Source organism: Poecile atricapillus, chromosome 21 (genome assembly GCF_030490865.1).
Source record: "Poecile atricapillus isolate bPoeAtr1 chromosome 21, bPoeAtr1.hap1, whole genome shotgun sequence".
Lineage (NCBI taxonomy): Eukaryota > Metazoa > Chordata > Aves > Passeriformes > Paridae > Poecile > Poecile atricapillus.
This window is the reverse complement of record NC_081269.1, coordinates 6005019-6024582: the sequence shown is the minus strand read 5'-3', so window position 1 is coordinate 6024582 and position 19564 is coordinate 6005019. Positions and strand designations below refer to the sequence as shown.

The window sequence follows — 19564 nt, the reverse complement described above, 5'->3', positions numbered from 1 at the left end:
GTCGGAGTGATTTCAGGCCACTTTTATTTAGAACAGAATAGCTGTTTTTAAATAAAAGTTCCACTCTTTTTACATTGTGTCATCTTGAACTGAAAATAGGGTGTTTTGGTTTCCTTTTCCCTGCTAAATGCATCAGCCATCCTTTTAAAAAAACACAAAGCCACCTTTGCTTTAAAATTTCACCCTCCACGCCACGTGTTCAGCCAGCCTGAAGAACTATTTATCAAAAATCCACCTTTTCCAAACTGCAAAAACTTCCTACGAGAAGGACTAGTGTGGTGCTGTAACAAATCACCTAAAATTCAGTTTTTCCTCTGAGGCACAGATCCTCCAGCAAGAGACAAAGCCAACATTCTCTTTTTTTGCAATTTTAAACATGAACGGATTTTAGGGAAATATACAGGTCATCTGTGTCTCCCTATCAAACACCAATTTCTGCATCAAATTACTGTCGGTGATGATATTTGGGAGGTGAATTAAAAAATCAAGAACACATTAGCTAAGGACTAAACAGCTGAACACAAAGAGAAGGGGACTTGCAACAAAATTCTCTTTGCAATCTCTCAATCAAATAGATGGAAGTTAAAACGTTGAGGAAAAAGCACTGACTTAAAATTCAGAGTTCATTTTTAATTACCAAATCCCAGAATTTCTTGCTCAGGTAACTAAGGAAACCCAAAGCTGGAAAGAATTCCCGATACCAGCACTCTTCAAGGCTTCTCTGTACATCATAAAAAAGCAAAACCAGGCACACTCAATAACAAAACCCTCTCTACAGGTCCCTTAAACCATAAATCTCAATTTTTCCTGCAGCTAAGCAAGCTCCTGTGGGCTCAGTATAACCCCCCAAAACCATAAAACTACACTCCTGACCAGTGTGGGGGAATTTTTAAGGCGTATTTCTGACAACCTGGAAGACAAAACTGGAGTTAAGGGTGCCTTTTCCTGAAACACAGGTCTGTGCTCGATTTCACACATCTTTTATATCAGCTAAAGAGATCCTCTGTTCCCATTAGTTTATCCTTCACCAGGCTTAAATTAGGAATATTGACATGGAAACACCATGCAAGGGTTCCCAATAATCCAGGAGTTTCGGTGGAGGAGGTGGTTGATTCCTTTCAGGAAAAGGAAAGGTCCCAGTGGATTCAAAGCAGTGACACAACACAAAGGTTTACTGGCAAAAAGACATCGGTGAAATCAATTTTATCAGGATGTGGAGAGATAGGTGTGGTTCTCTGGGAAAGCTTGGGGAGAGGATATTAATGAAAGCACACGTTTAAAATGAGTTATTACAGTGATCAGACATTGCAGGCGTTTCTCTCAACAGTACTTTTATGAGACATTTATATATTCAATAATTAAATATAAAATCAAGGATGAGTGTCACAAAACAAGGAAAGAGTAAGGCTTGAAGCCTGGCCAGCCCCCAGACTGCCCCTCCAGTCGCTGTGCCTGTCTTTGACCTTTCATTTGACATATTGCTATCCTCACACATCATAAAGCGTAAGAAAAGTTAATTTTGCAGATTCCTTGCTGAAACCTCAAACCTACTTCAACTTAGTACAAAAACAGGGAGGGGGCAAAAAAAAAAAAAAAGGAAAAATTTGCTTGTTAAAAAGCAGAAATGGGGAGAGAAGTTCATAGACATTTTGGACTGACAGAACCAAGGATCAGGGACAATGCAAACAGATTTCAGACTATTAAAATGGTTTTGCTACCTGTTGTTTACCTGAATGTGATGTGCTGCATTATTCCTCACTCAGAATTACTGGCAACGTGAGATAAAAAATAGCAGTTGCACATTGATCAAACCCTTGTGCTACCCAGGGAGGGATGAAAATGTGCAGATAAAAAAGCTGAATGGAGTAAGTCACCCATGTCCACATCCACGTGTACTATACAGGAAGAACATCCAAAGTATTGACAGGAGACAGTGATTCTAAAGTTTTCTTTTTCTCTTTCACTTCTATATAGATAGAGAACAGCACAGAGGAGAACACACTAGAACTTTCACTGTGGCCAACAGCAAGATTCTCACAAATATAAAAATGCTTTCCCGCTGTTGGATTGCTTCAGGACATAATCCAGGTGGAATGACAGGAATATAATCTCTCCTCATGGAAAAATAGCAAAAAAACCAAAACCCAAACCCTCAGGGATTTACACAATTGTCAAACATCCACTTTGGGAGTCCTGAATATCTCAATCCCTGCTACAGCAGAATGTGGCATCACCAAAATAAATGAGCAGGATTCCTTGGATTCTGGTGGTGCCACTGGGATAACTACATGGAATTTAACTGTAATAAAATGTGTAACCTGGATTTACATTCAGTGTGTTGGAAGAAGGGAATGTGATAATCAATCCCTTCATGCTTTATCCTTGCTGGCTGCCCACCCAGGAAGCTTTATTGTTATTACTTCAAGAGGAAAGGAAAAGTGCTGGTAAGAGCCAGAAGGGCAAGGCAATGATCTGGATCATGAAATGCCCTGTTCTTTGGATGAAGTGTGTAAAACATTTTGTTAAAAGCCTCCATGATGAAAATACCAAGAACAGAAAAGGTCTCCTTAAAATACAGAGCATTTCTGTCTCATCTTTTTAAGTTCAAAGCTCGGGGGAGAAAATGTTTTGCTACAATTCACTACAGGTTTGCTGTCATCAGCAGAGATGACAATGCCCTACGGAGCACAGGGCCAGCCACAGACTCCAGACAAACAGCTTTGCTTTAAGTTTCAAGTGGTTTACGCCTCTCTTGTTGTAGAAAAGGAACAGAGACACTTCTGGAACCTTCACTGCAGAGTCTTTGCCAGCGTCCAGCTTTTGGGCAAAGGGGATCCTGCCACGCTGCAGAGTCACCACCAGGAGGGTCAGGCTGTGAAAACAGTCATGATTCAGAGTCTGAGCCAGAGCTGCTTTCCCGGCTGATCTCGATTTGTAGGGAGGGTAAATGATCCAAGCGACTCTTTTTTTGCCTGGACTGTTCTTTCTCCTTAATGAGAGCACCCCAAACCCTCTGCAGCTCAGAGTCATCCTCCTCTGGAGATGCCACAGAGTTTTCAGCTTTCTCTGGAGTCTTTTCCTGTGTCTTCGGAGCAGACCCCAGTCTGGTCCATAAATTACCTAAGCAGATGAAAAACAAACATTTTTAAAAACCCAAAACAGAGGAAGAAGTCATGGAGCCAATTCTTAAACTCACTGCAACTCTTCAAACCCTTCATACTCCTCCCACCTTACTATTTGGCATAGAACTGATTATGCTTTGAAGAGTAATTGAAATTAAGCTGCAGGATGCTCAGGGCAGCCTTGTTCATTGTTCCCTATTTGCAGAGGATGTTTAATTCACATCTGAAGTGCCTCTGCATTTCTGACACTTGTTTTGGTGCCCACAGTTTGAAAGCAGTCTTTGATCTTGAGCACACCTCCATAAAAATATTGCTCCCAAAAACCCCCAGCTCCTCCCTACATGTATTTAGATTTCAAAGCTTTGAACAAACATTTGCTAATTTATCCTGAATTTCATTCAGCATCAACCCTTCATGGCTTTCCGTCGGAATTTCTCTTAGACTCCAAACCCAAAGGAACTGCAGCAGAACATTTTCTGCACAGAACTAACCTGATTTCTTCTCTCTGGTGTCAGAGTAGAGGCCTTTTACATCTTGTTTGGGGATTCCCAGCCTGCTGTGCACATCTGAGATTGGTTCTCGACGAGGAGCACAGGTACTGCTTGGAGCTTTGATTTCTGGAGAGTGTGGCCTTTTTCCCAGTCTCTGCCTCACATCTGGGGATATTTTCAGTGATTAAAATGACAAAAAAAAAAAAAAAAAAAAATCCTGTTGCATTTAGTCTACCTCTGCCAGCTCAGTTTATGCTCATTCACTATTGAAACTAGACAGATTCTCTGTTTTTATCTTTTCTTTAGTTTTTTCATTTAAGTCTTCATACTCAAGTTCATTCATACTCAGATTTCCTGGCAAATTCTGCAATACAGTTTGGCCAGATTTCATTTCAGTTTTGGCAATAAATTTGACATTTAATGGTTCAAGTTGTGCTCTGTCCAAAAGATAAAAACCTAAGTTATCCCATGGCCTGCTGCTTTTCTGGCACAGCAACAGAGTGTGTAAATATCCAGAAGGAGGTAAAATTCCATGAAAACTGTTCTGTCTTCAACAATTCAGGTAACAGATACCTTGATTTAGAATTCTACCACTGCTTGGTATTTGGCAGAATAAAATAAAAAGAATCCTAAAGATATTGATACTTAACCCTTGATGTGAATTTTGTATTCTGAAGTTTGCCTGGCTTAGCTGGATGTTCCCAATCTTACAGGGGGTCCAGACATAAATATGAAGGGAATTTTAGGACCATGTGTCAGCTTGTCAGAGGCCCAAAATAGGCAGGAGGAATAAAATATACAAACATAATTTTGACATTTCATTCATACAAAAAGGTATTTTTCACTTATCAGTCAGATAATATCACATATGTCAGAAGCAGCTGAAATTATACAAGTTTAAATCAAATAAGTTTTTGAAGCTCAGAAATAAATCCTGCCAAATGCAAACGCGCCCATTTTCATGTAATACACATTTATTTGTGTATTTATGTGTATTTTTAAGTGTAGTGTTTCACATTTGATTTGACCTTCCTTGTGTGCTGTTTCTCAGCTGCAGAGAATCTCTGCCTCAAGGAGGGAGCAAATAAAAAAGGACAAAGTGGGGGGAAATTGGCACAGGCAAAGAAAATGGATGGAAATCGACATCACTGAAAAAGCTTTCACTAAAATGTACTTGATTTTTTCCCCAAAGCAATTCTTAACTCAATCTCTTAGTGAGGACAAAGTGTGTGAAATAGATTTTAGTGTCAATTCTGCCCAGGAATGAGTGATAAAATTACCTGATTTGACAGTGCTGTTTGGCTGCCGTGGCCCAGAGTTATTCTGACGTTTCTCTTCCAACAGGAGCCTCACATCTGCAACTTTCTCCAAGGATCCTTTGCTGCCAATCCTGTTTTTGATGTTGCTGGTGGCTATGCTATCTGCTCGCATGGAATTCCTAAAAAAAAAATCATAGACCTGATGTCCTCTAAAGAAAATTCAATCTAGTATTGTTCTTAAGTCTTTTTATATGGAAAATTACATCACAGAAAATAATAATATCAGGATTTCTCTGCTGAGAAAAATAAGTAAAAACAATGCTTAGAAGCTGTTCAAGCCAGAATCCTAAATATAACAATAATTCCACAAATACCTGAGTATCCATTTCAAGGCATCCCCAAAATTGTTGACATTTTAATGAGTATAACCACCCTAGTGAAGGGACACGTTATTTTATTCATCTACCATATATACAACTTTAGTTAGTAAGCCCATCGTGAACATAAATTCTTTTTTGTCATCAACAATTGAGGGTTATTTTTCTTTCTGAGATAAAGAGCTAGGGGCAAAGAGAAAACAGAAAGAGGAGTTATTTTTCCCTGTTAATTGCAGCCATTTGCATAAATTTCTCTTGATTCTACTTTGAGCTTCATTATCACTAATAAGCAAGGTGAGAGAGATCTGCAGAAGAAGCTGTATTTTAAAAAAAGTGTTAATTCTATTAAAAGCCTAGTTTCTGTATTTCTTGTTAGAATATCTACAATAAAATTATAATAAGAACTGTAAAAGAGCTTCAAGTTTGTCTTCAAGCTTTGACAGCTCTGTCACTAAACCTAGGAAATGCCTCTTCGCTGACGATTTTAAAGACTAAGAAACTTTTACCTAATGTTTTTCAGCTGTGACTCCACCTCATCTGCATACATGGTCATCTTCATGCTTTTTTTGGGCGAGGGGGTGGAAATCATTTTCAGTTCCAGGTCATAGTCCATCTCATCCGAGTCCGAGGCGCTGGCGCTGGATCTCCTCGCGGCGCTGCGCTCCCGCGACTGCTTGAAAGCCTGCAGCTCATCCCGGTACTCCACCACCACTCTGTCATCTTCATCCATGTCCTGATCCTCCTCCTCCTCCTCCTCCTCCTCCTCAATGGGCTCTTCAGGAACATTTACCAAGCCTGCAGCAAAACAAATGCACTCTGATCAACTGAATTTTAGCATCTCTAGAAAGTACTTGAAAACCAAACCAAAAAGAAAATCACCTCGCTGTAATTAATGATCTGCTATAGATGAGTCTGTAGTTGTTTTAGCTCTCTCTTCTTAGAGAGAATATTTTGGCAAATATTTTAAGTGGACTAAAACTGCCACGGGACAAAATGTCCCTGGTGTTCACTCCCTCAGAGGCCTGGCCAAGCACAAAGCTGGACAGAGTAATTAAAGTACAACTGCCTCCTGTGGAAGGTGCAGTTCTTCCTTCCTAAGCTAAGCACAATTCCCAGGATCTTACAGGGCTTAATGTGCCAGCTGCTGGCTCTGCAAAAATCCTTTCAAGTCCTGCAAGCAGCAATGCCAAAAAGAACACGAGTGTCATTATTATGAATTTATCACAGACATTGATTTAAATAGAAACAACTTCAATTTAGTCATCACCAGCACTCAGACATCTCTTCAGACAGCACTACATGACCAACATGGAAAATCTTCCATGAGATTTGACACATCCATAGCTGTATTTTTAACAGGCCAATCACACTGTACCTGTCTCATATCAGGTTTTTACACCTATTGTTCTTCTACCTTAGGCAGCAGATGAAGATATACAAGCCTAATTATTTAGTAGAATTTTCTCATCTCTGCTGTTTTACATTTAGAGATTGCTTTTTAGAGACTGGGAGAATTGACTTAGCAAGTATGACAAATTGCCAGGAAGGCTTTTTCCTTTTTTCACCCCTTCTTTTGGCCTTTGATGCCACAGTCCCCATGCCCTAAATTTGTAAAAGAAAAATGTCACATAAAAACCAGCAGCTATTTTGGGAAGCAACGAGCAGAATCAAGTTTCCGCCTCAGGAATTTCCTGTAAACTCTTGCGATTCAGATTTATTTTTTTAAGAAAACTTCCACACATCCCATGGGATTGGTGAGACACTGCTCCAGATCCTGCCCAGCCCTTTGTGTCCCAGTGTCCCCACAGGGCTGTCCCAGTGCCACCAGTACCAGAGTGCCGATGTTTATAGGGAGGAGTCAAGCCCACATCGTCCCCAATCAGCGTCCTCTTCTTGATCACATCCCGATGGATCCGCCGGGAATGGTACCTCCTCTTCCTGAAAATCAGAGAGAGGATGACATTCCTGCCACAGGAATTATGGCTCATTCATTAAGCCCTAAATCCTGGATGAAGGATACGCAATTATCACCTACTTTAACAGCAGACACATATTTACGTCAAATCTGTTTTGAATATAAACTTCATTTTCATGAGAAAATTGTCTCCTTATAATTCACACTCACATTGCAAAAACATTATTTACACTGAAGCATCTACATAAACTAAATAGAAAATCCACAAATTAAACCAGTTTTAGATTAGCTTGTCCAATTACCTGCAATGTTCCAATTCCTCTGTCCAACACTCACCAAGAATTGCTAAGAATTCCTTTCATGCCTCCATAATTTGGATTGCCATATTTCATGTAATACTGGCTTCTCCTTGCAGCTCCCAGCTCCTTTTTGTCATCTGCAAAAAACAAAAATTAGAGGAATTTCTCCCCCCTAGAGTATAACTTACAGCACAGCATAAAAATAAATAACCATCCAAAGACAGACAGTGAGACTGAGTGTGCCTTAAAATCAGAATTACTTCACCCTCTTCCATGAAGGATTCAATTTTGCTTACACCTCTGGAATTTCTGCTCCCACCACAGCTTTATCTGTGTCTAGAAACTTAATTCCAGGGAGACTGGGTTTCTACAGATCAGCTTAACAGGGCATTACATCCTCCTGTCACTGCTGGAGTTTCCACTCTCCTTCCTCATCACCTTTCTTTTCTTAATGAATGTGCCACTTCTTGCATGGAAAATTATATGGATTTTCATTTTATTCATTAATAAAATGAGTGTTTAGCAATAGTTTTTACTAATCCCTTACTGGCATCTCAAGTTATATCCACATTTATAAAATGTGGAATTTACTTCTGGAAAAAGGCATCATAAAACCTATGCCATGGAATAGGGAACAATTGGCCCTGAGCCCAAGATACAATTTCCAGGTACAAGAATTTTTATACAGCTTGAACTGGATATAATTGACATTTCTACAAGAAATGCAGATTTATGGCAAAATCTTAACACCTAATAATCAGCAAAAAAAAATAACACTTTTAAATAAGAAGTAGGCACTTCAAGTCATTAATTAATCAACAAATAAAACTACAACAAGCAATGAATTTGGGGTGCTTGTTAAGGTGGTCATTTACCTTTAGTAGCAAATCTCATGAATAGCTTGTTTCCTTTAGCCAGTTTATTGGCAGGGCGAAGGTCATTACGCAGGAGAGAATCCTCTTCTACTTGGGAGAGGGCATCCAACTTTGGGGGCAAAAAAGGTATTTTGGACTCAAAAATCAAATGACTGTTGAACAAAAATAGGTTGCTTACAGAGAAGCAATCAAGTGATTATGAAGAAAGTCACTTTTCAAATGATGCTCAAATGAGCTCTGCTTTTTCTTCTTGACAAGCTGACGTTAATTTTTAATGTAAATTGCCCTGAAAATTTAAAATATATCCTTCTCTTGCTCCATAATATTAACTCAGGTTATTAAATCCAGTAATTGTCAAATGACTCCATATTACTGACTGAAATACACAAAATAAATAGCACAACTTGGACACTGATTTTTTTTTTTCCTGTTTCATATCTAAATGGTTTTATTCACAGGTTTTCATGCCTTCACACAATGATTAAAAAAACCTTCCTTTTTCATCTATAGCTGCTTTATAGAAACTCAAATTCAGACTTCCATGATGTAGGAGTGCTCACTGAGCCATTCCTAAAGGAAATCCTAATCACACCTATTATTCCCTCAGCCAGTGAAGATTAAATTGCTGCCAGGACATCACTGTGTGTGCTGATTCCCACAGATCCATGGGCAGCCTAAATCCCATCTAAGCACTTTCCCAGCTGAAACGTTGTTGCTTTCCATTATTGTTCTATCATTGCCTCCTCTCATCAGAAAAGAGAAGCCAGGCTCACTCTTAAACGCTCCAAAATCTCTTTTCACAAAGCACTTTACACTGAGATTATCACCACCTGCACCCCATCTCACTCCCCACCTAATTTATTTTGATAATTAAATTGTGAATTGCAAATAGAAACCTAAAATGCTGTGAAAACTTCACAACAGCCAGAGGAAAACTTTCATAGCAGAGTTTCCACTTCCCCTCTGTACTGACCTCCACATCACTGGGATTGTCATCCTCAACCTCGCCTTCTTCTGTCTCATCATCAGAGCTTTCCTCCTGTTTTTCTAAGGAAAATAATTGGGGAACAAAAAACAAAACAAAGCCAAGCTCCATTTTAGTGTCAGCCTCATTTGATTTATGATTACCTACATTGTCTGAGATCAGCCTGAGGTGCTCTCCTTTCCCCTGAGCAGCCTAGGGAATAATCAAAGCAATGAATGCCTATGGAAAAGTGGAGCACGGTGAAATTCAGAGCTCTGTGCCTGCAGCAGCACATGTGCATCATTAATTTAATTCTTTGAAAGCAAATGAAAATGCACTGCCTGTCAGGATTTAGTGTGTTCAAAATCAGAGATCAGCAAGGCCAAGGCACTAAAGGCACATAAAAGCATTTCCTTCCATCTCCTTTTCAAATATCCAATACTGACAGTGTAAAAGAGGTTATTAATCAAAAGCTTAGAGATGGAGAGTAGCAAAAAGAAAAAACCCTAACCTTAGTAACTTCATTTTAATGTGAAATAACTAAAAAAGAAGTGCATGCTTCTAGAACTGCTAAAATTGCGAGCTGCTTTGATTTTTCAGTTCTCTTCAGCTCAGTGTAAGAAAATTCATGCTGATTGTTTTTACCAAAGTCCCCAGGAAATAAAATATTGTAAAAAAAGTAATGACTATGGACAGCTATGAATTGCTATGATATGCCAATATCATTTGCAAAGATCTCAAAGTACTTCATAGGCCTAAGATTAAAAACCCTCCCTTTTATATTTCAGAGTTTCTTATCTTAAATCTCATCCAACAATAGACTTAAAAACTTAAAATAGAGAGTGGCAGCTGTTCAAAAGATCCTGAAAATATTCCTGAGTGTAAACAATAAAGCACAATTAACCAAACTGAGACCAAAGAGAGAATTTAAGTAAACAAATTACCCAAATTCAAACCAGAATAATTAAGTTCAATCAGGGAGAGTATTCATGCATTTTTCTCCCTCACAATTTTGAAGTTTCTCATAGCACAGACCAATTTTTTGCTTCCCCAAATGTTTAAACAGCCCTGAAATTCCTATCTAAAAAAAGGAATGTAACCAAGCCAGATGACTCCAGGGTATCTGTATGGATCTCACACCTTAAGATGTAATTGAACACACTGTACTTTCTTTAATATCCCACTTTTCCAGAGGAACAGGAGTAATTCAGATGATAGTTCTTATTTTCAGATGGGGTATAATGATAATATAATATGCAATTCATAGCAAGCAGGATTAAATATATATGTTTATGCTCCATTTAAGCAATGTCCCTAATCTCCAAAAATTTCATAACAAGTCTTACTTGAAGCTTTATCAACATTTGGCCAAAATTAGTCATGTGGATGGTTGAGAAGCCACTGCTTTGTGGAGAAAAGGAGCAGGAAAAGAGGGTGAATTAGAAGAATCTTTAAGCTTAACAAAGCCTTAAACACGAAATTTCCCAGAAAGGCTTTTGGAAGCACTGCAGATATCTGTCAGAGAAATTGGCTACTTGCATTTCAGTCATATACAGCATTTTTAAGCAGAATCTATGGAAAAGTTAATAAATCTAGCAATTTTTTGCTCTGTATCGTGACAGATTACCTCCAACCACAGCACTCACAGCAGCCTAACAGCAAAACCATCCTCAGGTAGCAAAATGCTGCTTTTAAACTTCCTCACATAAAAGGAAAATAAATTTACAACCAAGGAAGTCAGGTACCAGACTGATCACGACACTGAGATGTACTTTAGCTGCTCTGCTCTTTTATAACCAACCTTTTAATAACTTCTTTCTTAAAAGGATAACAGCCAAATTTAGAGCTGATACACACCCTGGTGAAGTGATGCACTGTCACGCTGCTGTGAGGGTTATACTTGAAGGATGGTGGTGCATCAAAAAGGGAATTAGCTGTGGTATTTCAAAAATAGGCCATTTTCTCACACCTGCTTTTTGCCCGCTTTGCTGCCTTTGTAGGCACATCACACAGAGCTATTTCTGTGCACATGTCCCACTATAAATACCAGCTCTCAGTATCACCCTCACCTAACACGTTTAGTATCGACTGAATTTCTGCTTTTGGTCTAGCTCCAACCCACCTTTTAAGAAGCAGCTTCTTCAAAAGGTTTCCAAGATGAAAGCCTTTTTTAAAGTGGCAGAATACATTTACCTGCAACTATATGATAGAAGCTCCTTCAGTAATTTAGGTTATGCAATACCCCAGCACAAGTTTAAAGTTTCATTGATTTAATGAGATGATGGCTGTATTTGCATATCTCAATCTACCTTTCTTGTTTTTTTCAGCTGTCTTCTCCTTATTGCTTTCTCTGCTCTTTGTTTTCTCCTGATCAGGCAGGGAACTCATATTTATTAGAGCCCGTGTTGCTGTCACTTCATCAAGCCAGACCACATTACCTGGGACAAACAGAAACACAAAACCTAAATGCAGTTGGTGTCATCAAGGAGTCACATGCCCCCTGCCTTGCTGGAAGGAAATTAATTACAAAAATTCAGAAATTACAGAAAAGCTATCAGGGAAAGTCATACTCTTGAATACACCTGATAAGCTGGAGGACACACAATTTTCAGCTGGTTACAAAACACAAGAGCTGGTCAAAACCCCAAAATCACTGAAATGCACAACCATAGATTTGAGAGGCTTCCTGAAAATAGCAAATTAGGGCACTGGATCGGGGTCAGTGGATCCATGTGTTCCCACACAAAAGTGATTAAGAGAACAGCAGGGGGCAGGAATGAAGCCTGGATCTTTTTCCCCTTTAGCAACTTAACAGAACCTTGGACTTCACTGCAGAATTCTGTTAATCTTTTCCAAAAAGCAGGAAAATTGGAGGGAAATAGGAGACTGCTCAAGCACTTTGCACAGATTTTAAAGTGCACAGGTTCACAACATCATTCAGAATGTGCCCTAAGTATCAGCAGATGGTACTAAAATATAACTTATTAGGCCAATTAAAAGCATTTCATAGATGTTGAAATTAAAAGAGCTAAAACTGCTTAGAAACAGGATTTGAACAAAAGTTTTCTGCACTTAGTACAAATACAGCAACAAATGTCTCTGTTCTACTGTTAAGCAGAGTGGATCCAGATATTAAGAAAAGTGTACAGTGACCCAAAATAAGGGAATCTCTCTTAAATGACTCAGACAAGAATTACAAGGTGAAGAACACACAGATATTAACTTCAATAATTGGTTAATAAATCTACTTTTTTTTTTTCAGTCTGCGTAATCTTCCCATCTCCAAATTTCCAAAACCTTCACCATTTAATCAGTCTGAAACACAAAACACTAAATCCACCTTTGCACTAAGTCACCTTAAGATGTAATTCAATTGGGACCACTTAAGATTTTGCCATGATGCAAATCTATGCTGAAAAGAAAAAGCATTTTCTTCATATTTTCACCAAGTGTAGCTGACATGGTAACTCAGACACAGCATGAAAATTCACCATTAAAAAAAGATGTGTAATAGCTATAACTGGGTATTGTTGCAACCCCAAAGCCTTAATTTTCACATGAATTTACTCATGTAGCATTTAAGAAAACACACAGTCTTCAAAATGAAGCCTCAGATGGAGTTAAGCTGTGCATTCCCAAGCTCATGCATCAGCACAGGTCCATCCAGCAACTCTGTACTGTAATTATCCACCCAGGGCTCATTGGGTTTCACATTTTCTATCAGCTTGTGCCAGCACTTCAAGCTGTCACATACACTGACTTCAAGGTCACCAGTATTTTGTAGAACACCATCTATTTTGTCTTGCACTGGAATAGAATTTCTTCAGGGTCACTCCAGAGAATGAAGCTACTGGTTCTCAGCTTTTAGCATGCTTGTCAGTAAGTTTCCAGCTATTTGGAAAACCCTGCACTGGCTCCCATTTCTTATTATGTGATTTCAGGCACAATCTCAGAGTATTCCAGTTCCATGATCCACAAAAAACTCTTCTACAGCCTTCAGAGTCGGTGAGGAAAGCCCAACTCTCCACCACCTTTGATCTTGCTGATGTCACTCCCCAAAACAGCCCTCACCACATGTACCCACATTCCTTTTCCAGCCCATGGAAATCACACCCAGCTGCCACCTCCTTCCACCCACCCATTTCTCCTGAAGCATGCACTACACAAATATGGCAACAAATCTCCTCCTCCTCCTCCACACAAAACCATCCCAACCTGCCCAACTGCACAGTTCAATTACCCTCTCTCAGATATATTATTTATGTCAAGATGGAAGTGGCACAGAATTTTAGATCTTTTTCCCCTTAGAGATACAGCTGTGACCAGGTTTAAAAAAAAAAAAAAAAGAATAAGAATTACAAATACTCTGTTTACTTACATGAGGTGTCATCCAGCCACTCAATATGAGCAGGAGGATACTCTTTGAAATAGGCAAAGATGTCCTGGGTACTCATCTCATCCACTCCACAAATGTAAATGGTGTCCAGTCTTACTTTAGGAATTGCTAGAAAGAGAAAAAGACACAAGGTGGTACTTATTCCAAGCTTTCAGATTAGTAACATGTGAGTTTATAAGGCAGATACTCTAAATAAACAAAAGAGGAGTTAATTGAATTGAAACATGACATAGACCACAACTTAATTTATTCTTCCACAATGCAAAACTTCAATACATTTGGAATTAAAAGAGATTACAAGCATTGGTAGATACAGAGACTGCACAGCAACCAAACAGCTTGAAAAACATTTTTTTCCTCTTTGAACACTGCTGAAGTGCTATCATTAAGTGCTAAAGAGCCAGAACAAAACAAGGCCCTGCACAAAGCACTTCCACTTGTATCACCTGATGGGGAGCTGTTCCAGGCCACAGCTTAGCAAGTCCAAGCTGCCAATTGGAAAAAAGCCTTGAAGAACTAACTCAAGTGCCAAAAGCACCAATCTGTTGTGCACACATCTCCTGGCTTCGGTTCCAGCCTGCCATCAGTGCAGCTTCACTGTGTGTACAGCACAGAGTCTGATCTCCCTGTGCACAGGACACAGAGTCCTCCACGTGTACCCACACACTGCTCCAGGGATTTTAAAAAGCATTTAAAGATCCTAAAAGCAGCACTGATCCAGAAGGTGAATCTTGGGCATGCAGCACTAGTAAATAAGGCACACAAAAAATGTCTTTGTGCTGGGGTTGGTAAAAAAAAGAGTGAACTGGCAAGTGTCACATAGGTTAAAAAATAATGATGTGCAAAAGAAAAGGTGGAAAAACACCAAAGTGATTCCTTTCAGCAGTAAGATGGAAAAACCCCTGGGAATGTGGAAACTATTGCAGGATAAATCAAGTCAAGACACTGTGAGGAAGTAACTAAAGAGGTCTTTGCTCCTGACTGCTGGATGAACTCGTACCTTTCTTCATCATGTCCCGGTCCAGGGCCACGTTCCTCTGGGCCAGATTCACCTCAGCCCGAAAATGGAAGCGTTTAGCTCTTTGTTCCTTCTTCTCAATTGCTTCCTGCAAAATGCAAAACAATGCACTCAAACAGGAATCAGCAGCACCCTCAACAAACTCCACTGAGGATATTTAAAATCTACCAGACAGCGACAATTTATGTTAATGATTTTATTAATTCTGGAGAGACCCGTAGGTTTCAGAATGTGCAGCAGTAGTTCACCAAAATATTTCTGTGCCATAGACCAGTTTTTGTGTAGGTTCAGCCGTGGCAATCAGGACGCATGGAAAACAAGGTATCTTGGACAACACAGACTCCATCATGGAACAGGAACATTATCCAGTCCTTGCTAACAAATATTAAATACAACCTCTCTTTTTAACACTGGAGAGCTGGCTCCAGAGAACATTTTAGACTGGTAACTCAGTTCCTCTTACGTAGCTCATGAGCAACAGCCTGCCTGGAACTTGTGCAGTTTTGGGAACTGGATGAGAAGCTCCTTGTTCTCCAGATTTTATTAGGAAGCACTCTAGGTTTTTGGATCTTTGGAACACGCACTGTGATTCACGCCAGCTGTCTGAACACCAGGCTAAGCCTTTGTGCATATTGGGGAAGAAATGAAATGGTTCCACTTCTCCAGTGGCAAAAATGACAAAATGTTGAAAAGCACAAAAATTACCTTGGAGGTTACATCTATTCCAGTGATGAAACTTCCAGCTTTGTTTTCATATCTCCTACTGGTGTCCTGAAACAAAGCAAAACGGTGATGAAATCTCAATGAGCACTGAAAGCAACACACTTGTTACACTGAAAAAGGCACCTGATTATTTCTACAAGAAATAGATCCTCTTTTCCTTGATTCAAGCTACATCCCTAGACAGAGAGGCACTCTGATGTCAGTGAAAGTAAAAGCACATGAACTGAACCAAACTTCCCTCACTGTAAGGATTGTTTCTTTCTACAAAACTTAGTTTCTGTATCAGCTGCTGCCAAGCTTTTACTCTCTCAGCAATACAGAAAAAGTCATCAAACATCTTTCCCACGTAAGACTTCCACAATTTTGGGTTTGGGTATAATTTCCTTTTAAAACATGAGCAGATTTAACAGTGATATCTGACTACTGAAATGTCAGTTTGCAGCTTTTAATCTCAGGAAGTGAGAACACCAAGCTACATCCACAATGAAACAAGTAAATTTTATTCCTATCATTATTTCAACCCCAGATTCCAAATACCAAGGTGAAACACTACTGTTTTGATACTGAGGGATGGTAAAATTGGAGAACGAGGGGGGAAAAAAGTACAAGTTTCCTCTCTACCAGTCAGGACTGCTGAATTCAGAGAGGGACTAAACTCCACAGCCCCTGGACCAATGACCCAATTCTGTGCCCTCCACTGTCTGCATCTGTAAAATGGCACCTCTTCATTCTGACACCATCAACTGGCAGAAGTTTGGAGCTGGAAGAACACCTCTTGCTTTCTTTAGGAGTAAACGTGTTCTTTACACTTGTGCTGCAATAATTACTTTGGCTAAAGGACCATTTCTAGAAGTAGGTTAGTCTCAGTTTAGAAAGACTGAAGAACACACACAATCCAACTGCTTTTCTTAGTAACAGCATCAAATTCCTCTAACGTTGCCAAATGGTCAGAGTTACTAGAAAAAGAAAAGCAAAATAAACATGATTTTTAAAGCTGAAACCCCCCACTGTCTGAGGTTGACTCACGAAGCACAAGGAAGTACAGCACGGTGCTGTCTCTCAGGCCACATGTTGGGTAGAAGCACAAGCACGTTGGTAGACCAACTAATTAAAGATTAGCTTCCGAACCAATTTTCACCCAAGTTTTGAGAGCAAAGGAGTACTTAGGATTTTAGAACTGTGACCCATTTTTTAGTCGTTAAACCTAATCCTACTAAAACTTGTACAGAAACAATCAGCGAGAGTGAAAAAGGGCAGAAAAACATCGGGAAGGAAACCCCCAAACCCCGCTCATCCGAGCCCACGTTCCGAGCTGTTATCCCGCTTCAGGTATTCCCTGTGTTCCCTGCATCAAACATCCCCTGTCCACTCTCCCACCCACAGCCTCCCCTACACCCCAACACTGCACCCCAAATCCTGTTCTCCACCGCCTCCTTTATTTCCATTCCTTCCCAAGCACATCCCGCCCGCTTCCTTAGGACTCGTCCCCGAGTCCCCTCATATCCCCGCTCCCACATCCCCGCTTTTCCCAAGAATCGCCCCCCAAAAGCTCACAGAGCGCTCAGACACCCCCAAGCGCCGGACCCAGCCCCTCCTCGCCCACACCTCTCGGCCCTCACCGGGATGAGCTCCCGCAGCGAGCGCCTCACAGGGATGGTCTCCAGCTCGCCCTCTTCCACCTCCATGGGCTCGGGCTCGGGGCCGCGCGGCTCCGCCGTGGTCGTGGTCGCCTCCGCCTTCACCGAGATCCGCAGGCCCCGCACGGCCGCCATGGCTCCGCCAGGCCCGCCCAGCGCGGCCAGCGAGACGAGCGCGGCGCGGCACAGAGCGGCGGGGCGGCTCCGAGCGCGGAGAGCGGCCAGGAGCGCCGGGCGGGCGGAGCGCAGCGGCCCGGAGCGCCGCCCGCAGCACCGCCCGGCCCGGCCCCGCCGTGCGCCGCCCCGGGGCACCCCGACATCGAGCCACCCCCGAGAGACAGCCGAGCCCTTCAGCCCAGGGCGCCTCCAGCCCGGCACACCCTGAACCCGACGCATCCCCTGAGCCCAGCGCGCTCCGAACCCAGCACACCCCGAGCCCGGGGCACCCCGAATCCAGCGCACGCCCGAGACCCAGTGGACCCCGAGCCCGGTGCACCCCCTCAGCCCAACGCACCCGGAGCCCAACGCAACGCGAAACCAACGCACCCCGAATCCAACGCACCCCGAAACCAACGCACCCCGAATCCAACGCACCCCCGAGACCCGGCGTACCCCGAATCCAACGCACCCCCGAGCCTCCCCCAGCCCCAGCCCGGCACATCTCGGGCCGGACGGAGCCGGTTCATGGCCCAGGGGCTCACAGAGACCGGGCAGAGCGCGGCTGTAGCAGGCGAGAGGGCAGCCCCGCCGTGTCCTTGCGTGTCCCCGGCCCCGGGGAAAGGCACACGGAGAGCAAACACAAAACTTAAGTCCTTCCAAAAAAAGGGTTGTTTTTTTTTAACTATCTGAACTCTAATGTTCAATTTCCCCGTCCATACTAGCGGAATGTTACACCTCTGATAAAATCAAACTGATTCTCAGCTCGAAGTTCTCTGCAGTGTTGTGTCCTGTTGTTCCGAGGCTCAGTTATTCTCTTTGTCCCCTTGTCCCAAGGTGTTCAGGTTGTTCCAGGAGAGCAGCCTTGACTCCTCTTGGCCTGAAGAGACCACACCTTTCACCAGTCCCCATGAGACAAGTTCTTCATTCCCTTAATTACACTAATGAGCTCCATTCCCTCACACACAGCAGACCAGAGCTCTGTTCTAGCTGAGGAGTTGCTCCTGCCTTGGCATCATTATTTTACACCACAACTGCCAGGCTACACAACCACATCCCATTGTCATTGTGTGTTATAGTCACACCACTAAGAATTCCTATTACTTCTCCAGCTGCAGGACCCTTTCCTCCAGCTCAGGCTGCTCCACACCTCATTTCTGCACATATTACAGATAAACCCTCTCCAGTCCATCCCTTGTGACACGTCACTTTCCCTCTGAACTGATGGTACTGCCCAGGAAAATTCAAATTTAGATTTTGTCACAAAGACATTTCCCAGCTGGCAGCAAAAAGGCTCCTCCCCTTACACAAAATCCAGTGGGGTCAAGAGATCGTTCTACCCATCATTCATGCCAAGATTATTTATTCTCAAGTCTTCACGCAGAGCTCGTTACACAATGGCTCATGTCACTGTTCACCAAAAGTGCTACATTTGGTGCTGACATCCCACAGCAGCACCTGGCAGGAACTTCTGACACAGGTGACACTTCCACGCCAGGTGTGAAGCCAGGTTCCAGGCCACGTGAGATGAAGAAAAGGAATAAACAGGGCACAGGCACCTCTTGCGAGCAGCTGAGCCTGAACTAACTGCAAGAAGAAACATTTCTGAGGAAGAACTGCTGTTTCTTCAGGTCACAGGGAAAAGAAACCAAGAGATGGAACTTTTCCTCCTTTAGTTTTAGTTTAGTAAGTAGGACACAGTATTGCCATGTGATCTGGACCAGCCTGACAAAGCCAAACCCTTCACGGAGCAGTTGGGACAGGGTTACATGACACCAGGTCACCTTGCACTGCTGTCAGCAGAGCACAGATGGACCTTGGGCTAACCCAGGTGTTTCCTGATTTTGTTTTAACATCCCATGGATGTCACCTCGGGCAGAACATTGATGTGCTACAGCCCTCCATATTTGGCACCTTTTCAAAATTCACTCACTGCACTCAGCAAGAAACTTTCAACTGATTGACTGTGGCTTTAGACACACTGTCAAAATTTTAGAGGTTCTTAGGAAGGAACAGTCTCTGGCTAGCTGTAGGGACAATAAAATCAGGAGAGGGAAACCAAACCTGGGTACCAATGAGGCTTTTTACTGCCAGGTGGGTGAATAGAATGTTTTCACAACATTTTGTAAATCCTTTCAGGATCTTGTAATTAACAGTGAACTCCTCACCATTTCAAGCTGATTTAGTTTTATTCTTCTGAGACTGTGTCCCAGAGCTTTGATTTTCTTTCACATTCCTCTCTGCAATCCCTCTGCCTGTGAAAGATCACCTGGACTCTTAAAATGTTGTTTTCAAACCTGTAGGAAGCAGATTTGGGCAGAAGGACTCTGAC

General features: G+C 41.8%; 1 protein-coding gene across 1 annotated transcript; it reads right to left on the bottom strand.

The window, feature by feature from the left end:
- Window positions 1-1153: 1153 nt before the first annotated feature.
- NCBP3 (nuclear cap binding subunit 3) lies at window positions 1154-17261 on the bottom strand. The gene is made up of 13 exons (XM_058854067.1): window positions 17059-17261; window positions 15422-15487; window positions 14699-14804; window positions 13681-13806; window positions 11612-11740; window positions 9312-9385; window positions 8339-8447; window positions 7501-7600; window positions 7081-7187; window positions 5756-6044; window positions 4894-5051; window positions 3614-3778; window positions 1154-3120 (listed from the first exon to the last, which is right to left on the bottom strand). The coding sequence occupies exons 1-13, from the start codon at window positions 17209-17211 to the stop codon at window positions 2885-2887; spliced, it is 1818 nt and encodes a 605-aa protein (XP_058710050.1). The 5' UTR covers window positions 17212-17261; the 3' UTR covers window positions 1154-2884.
- Between the last annotated feature and the right edge of the window lie 2303 nt (window positions 17262-19564).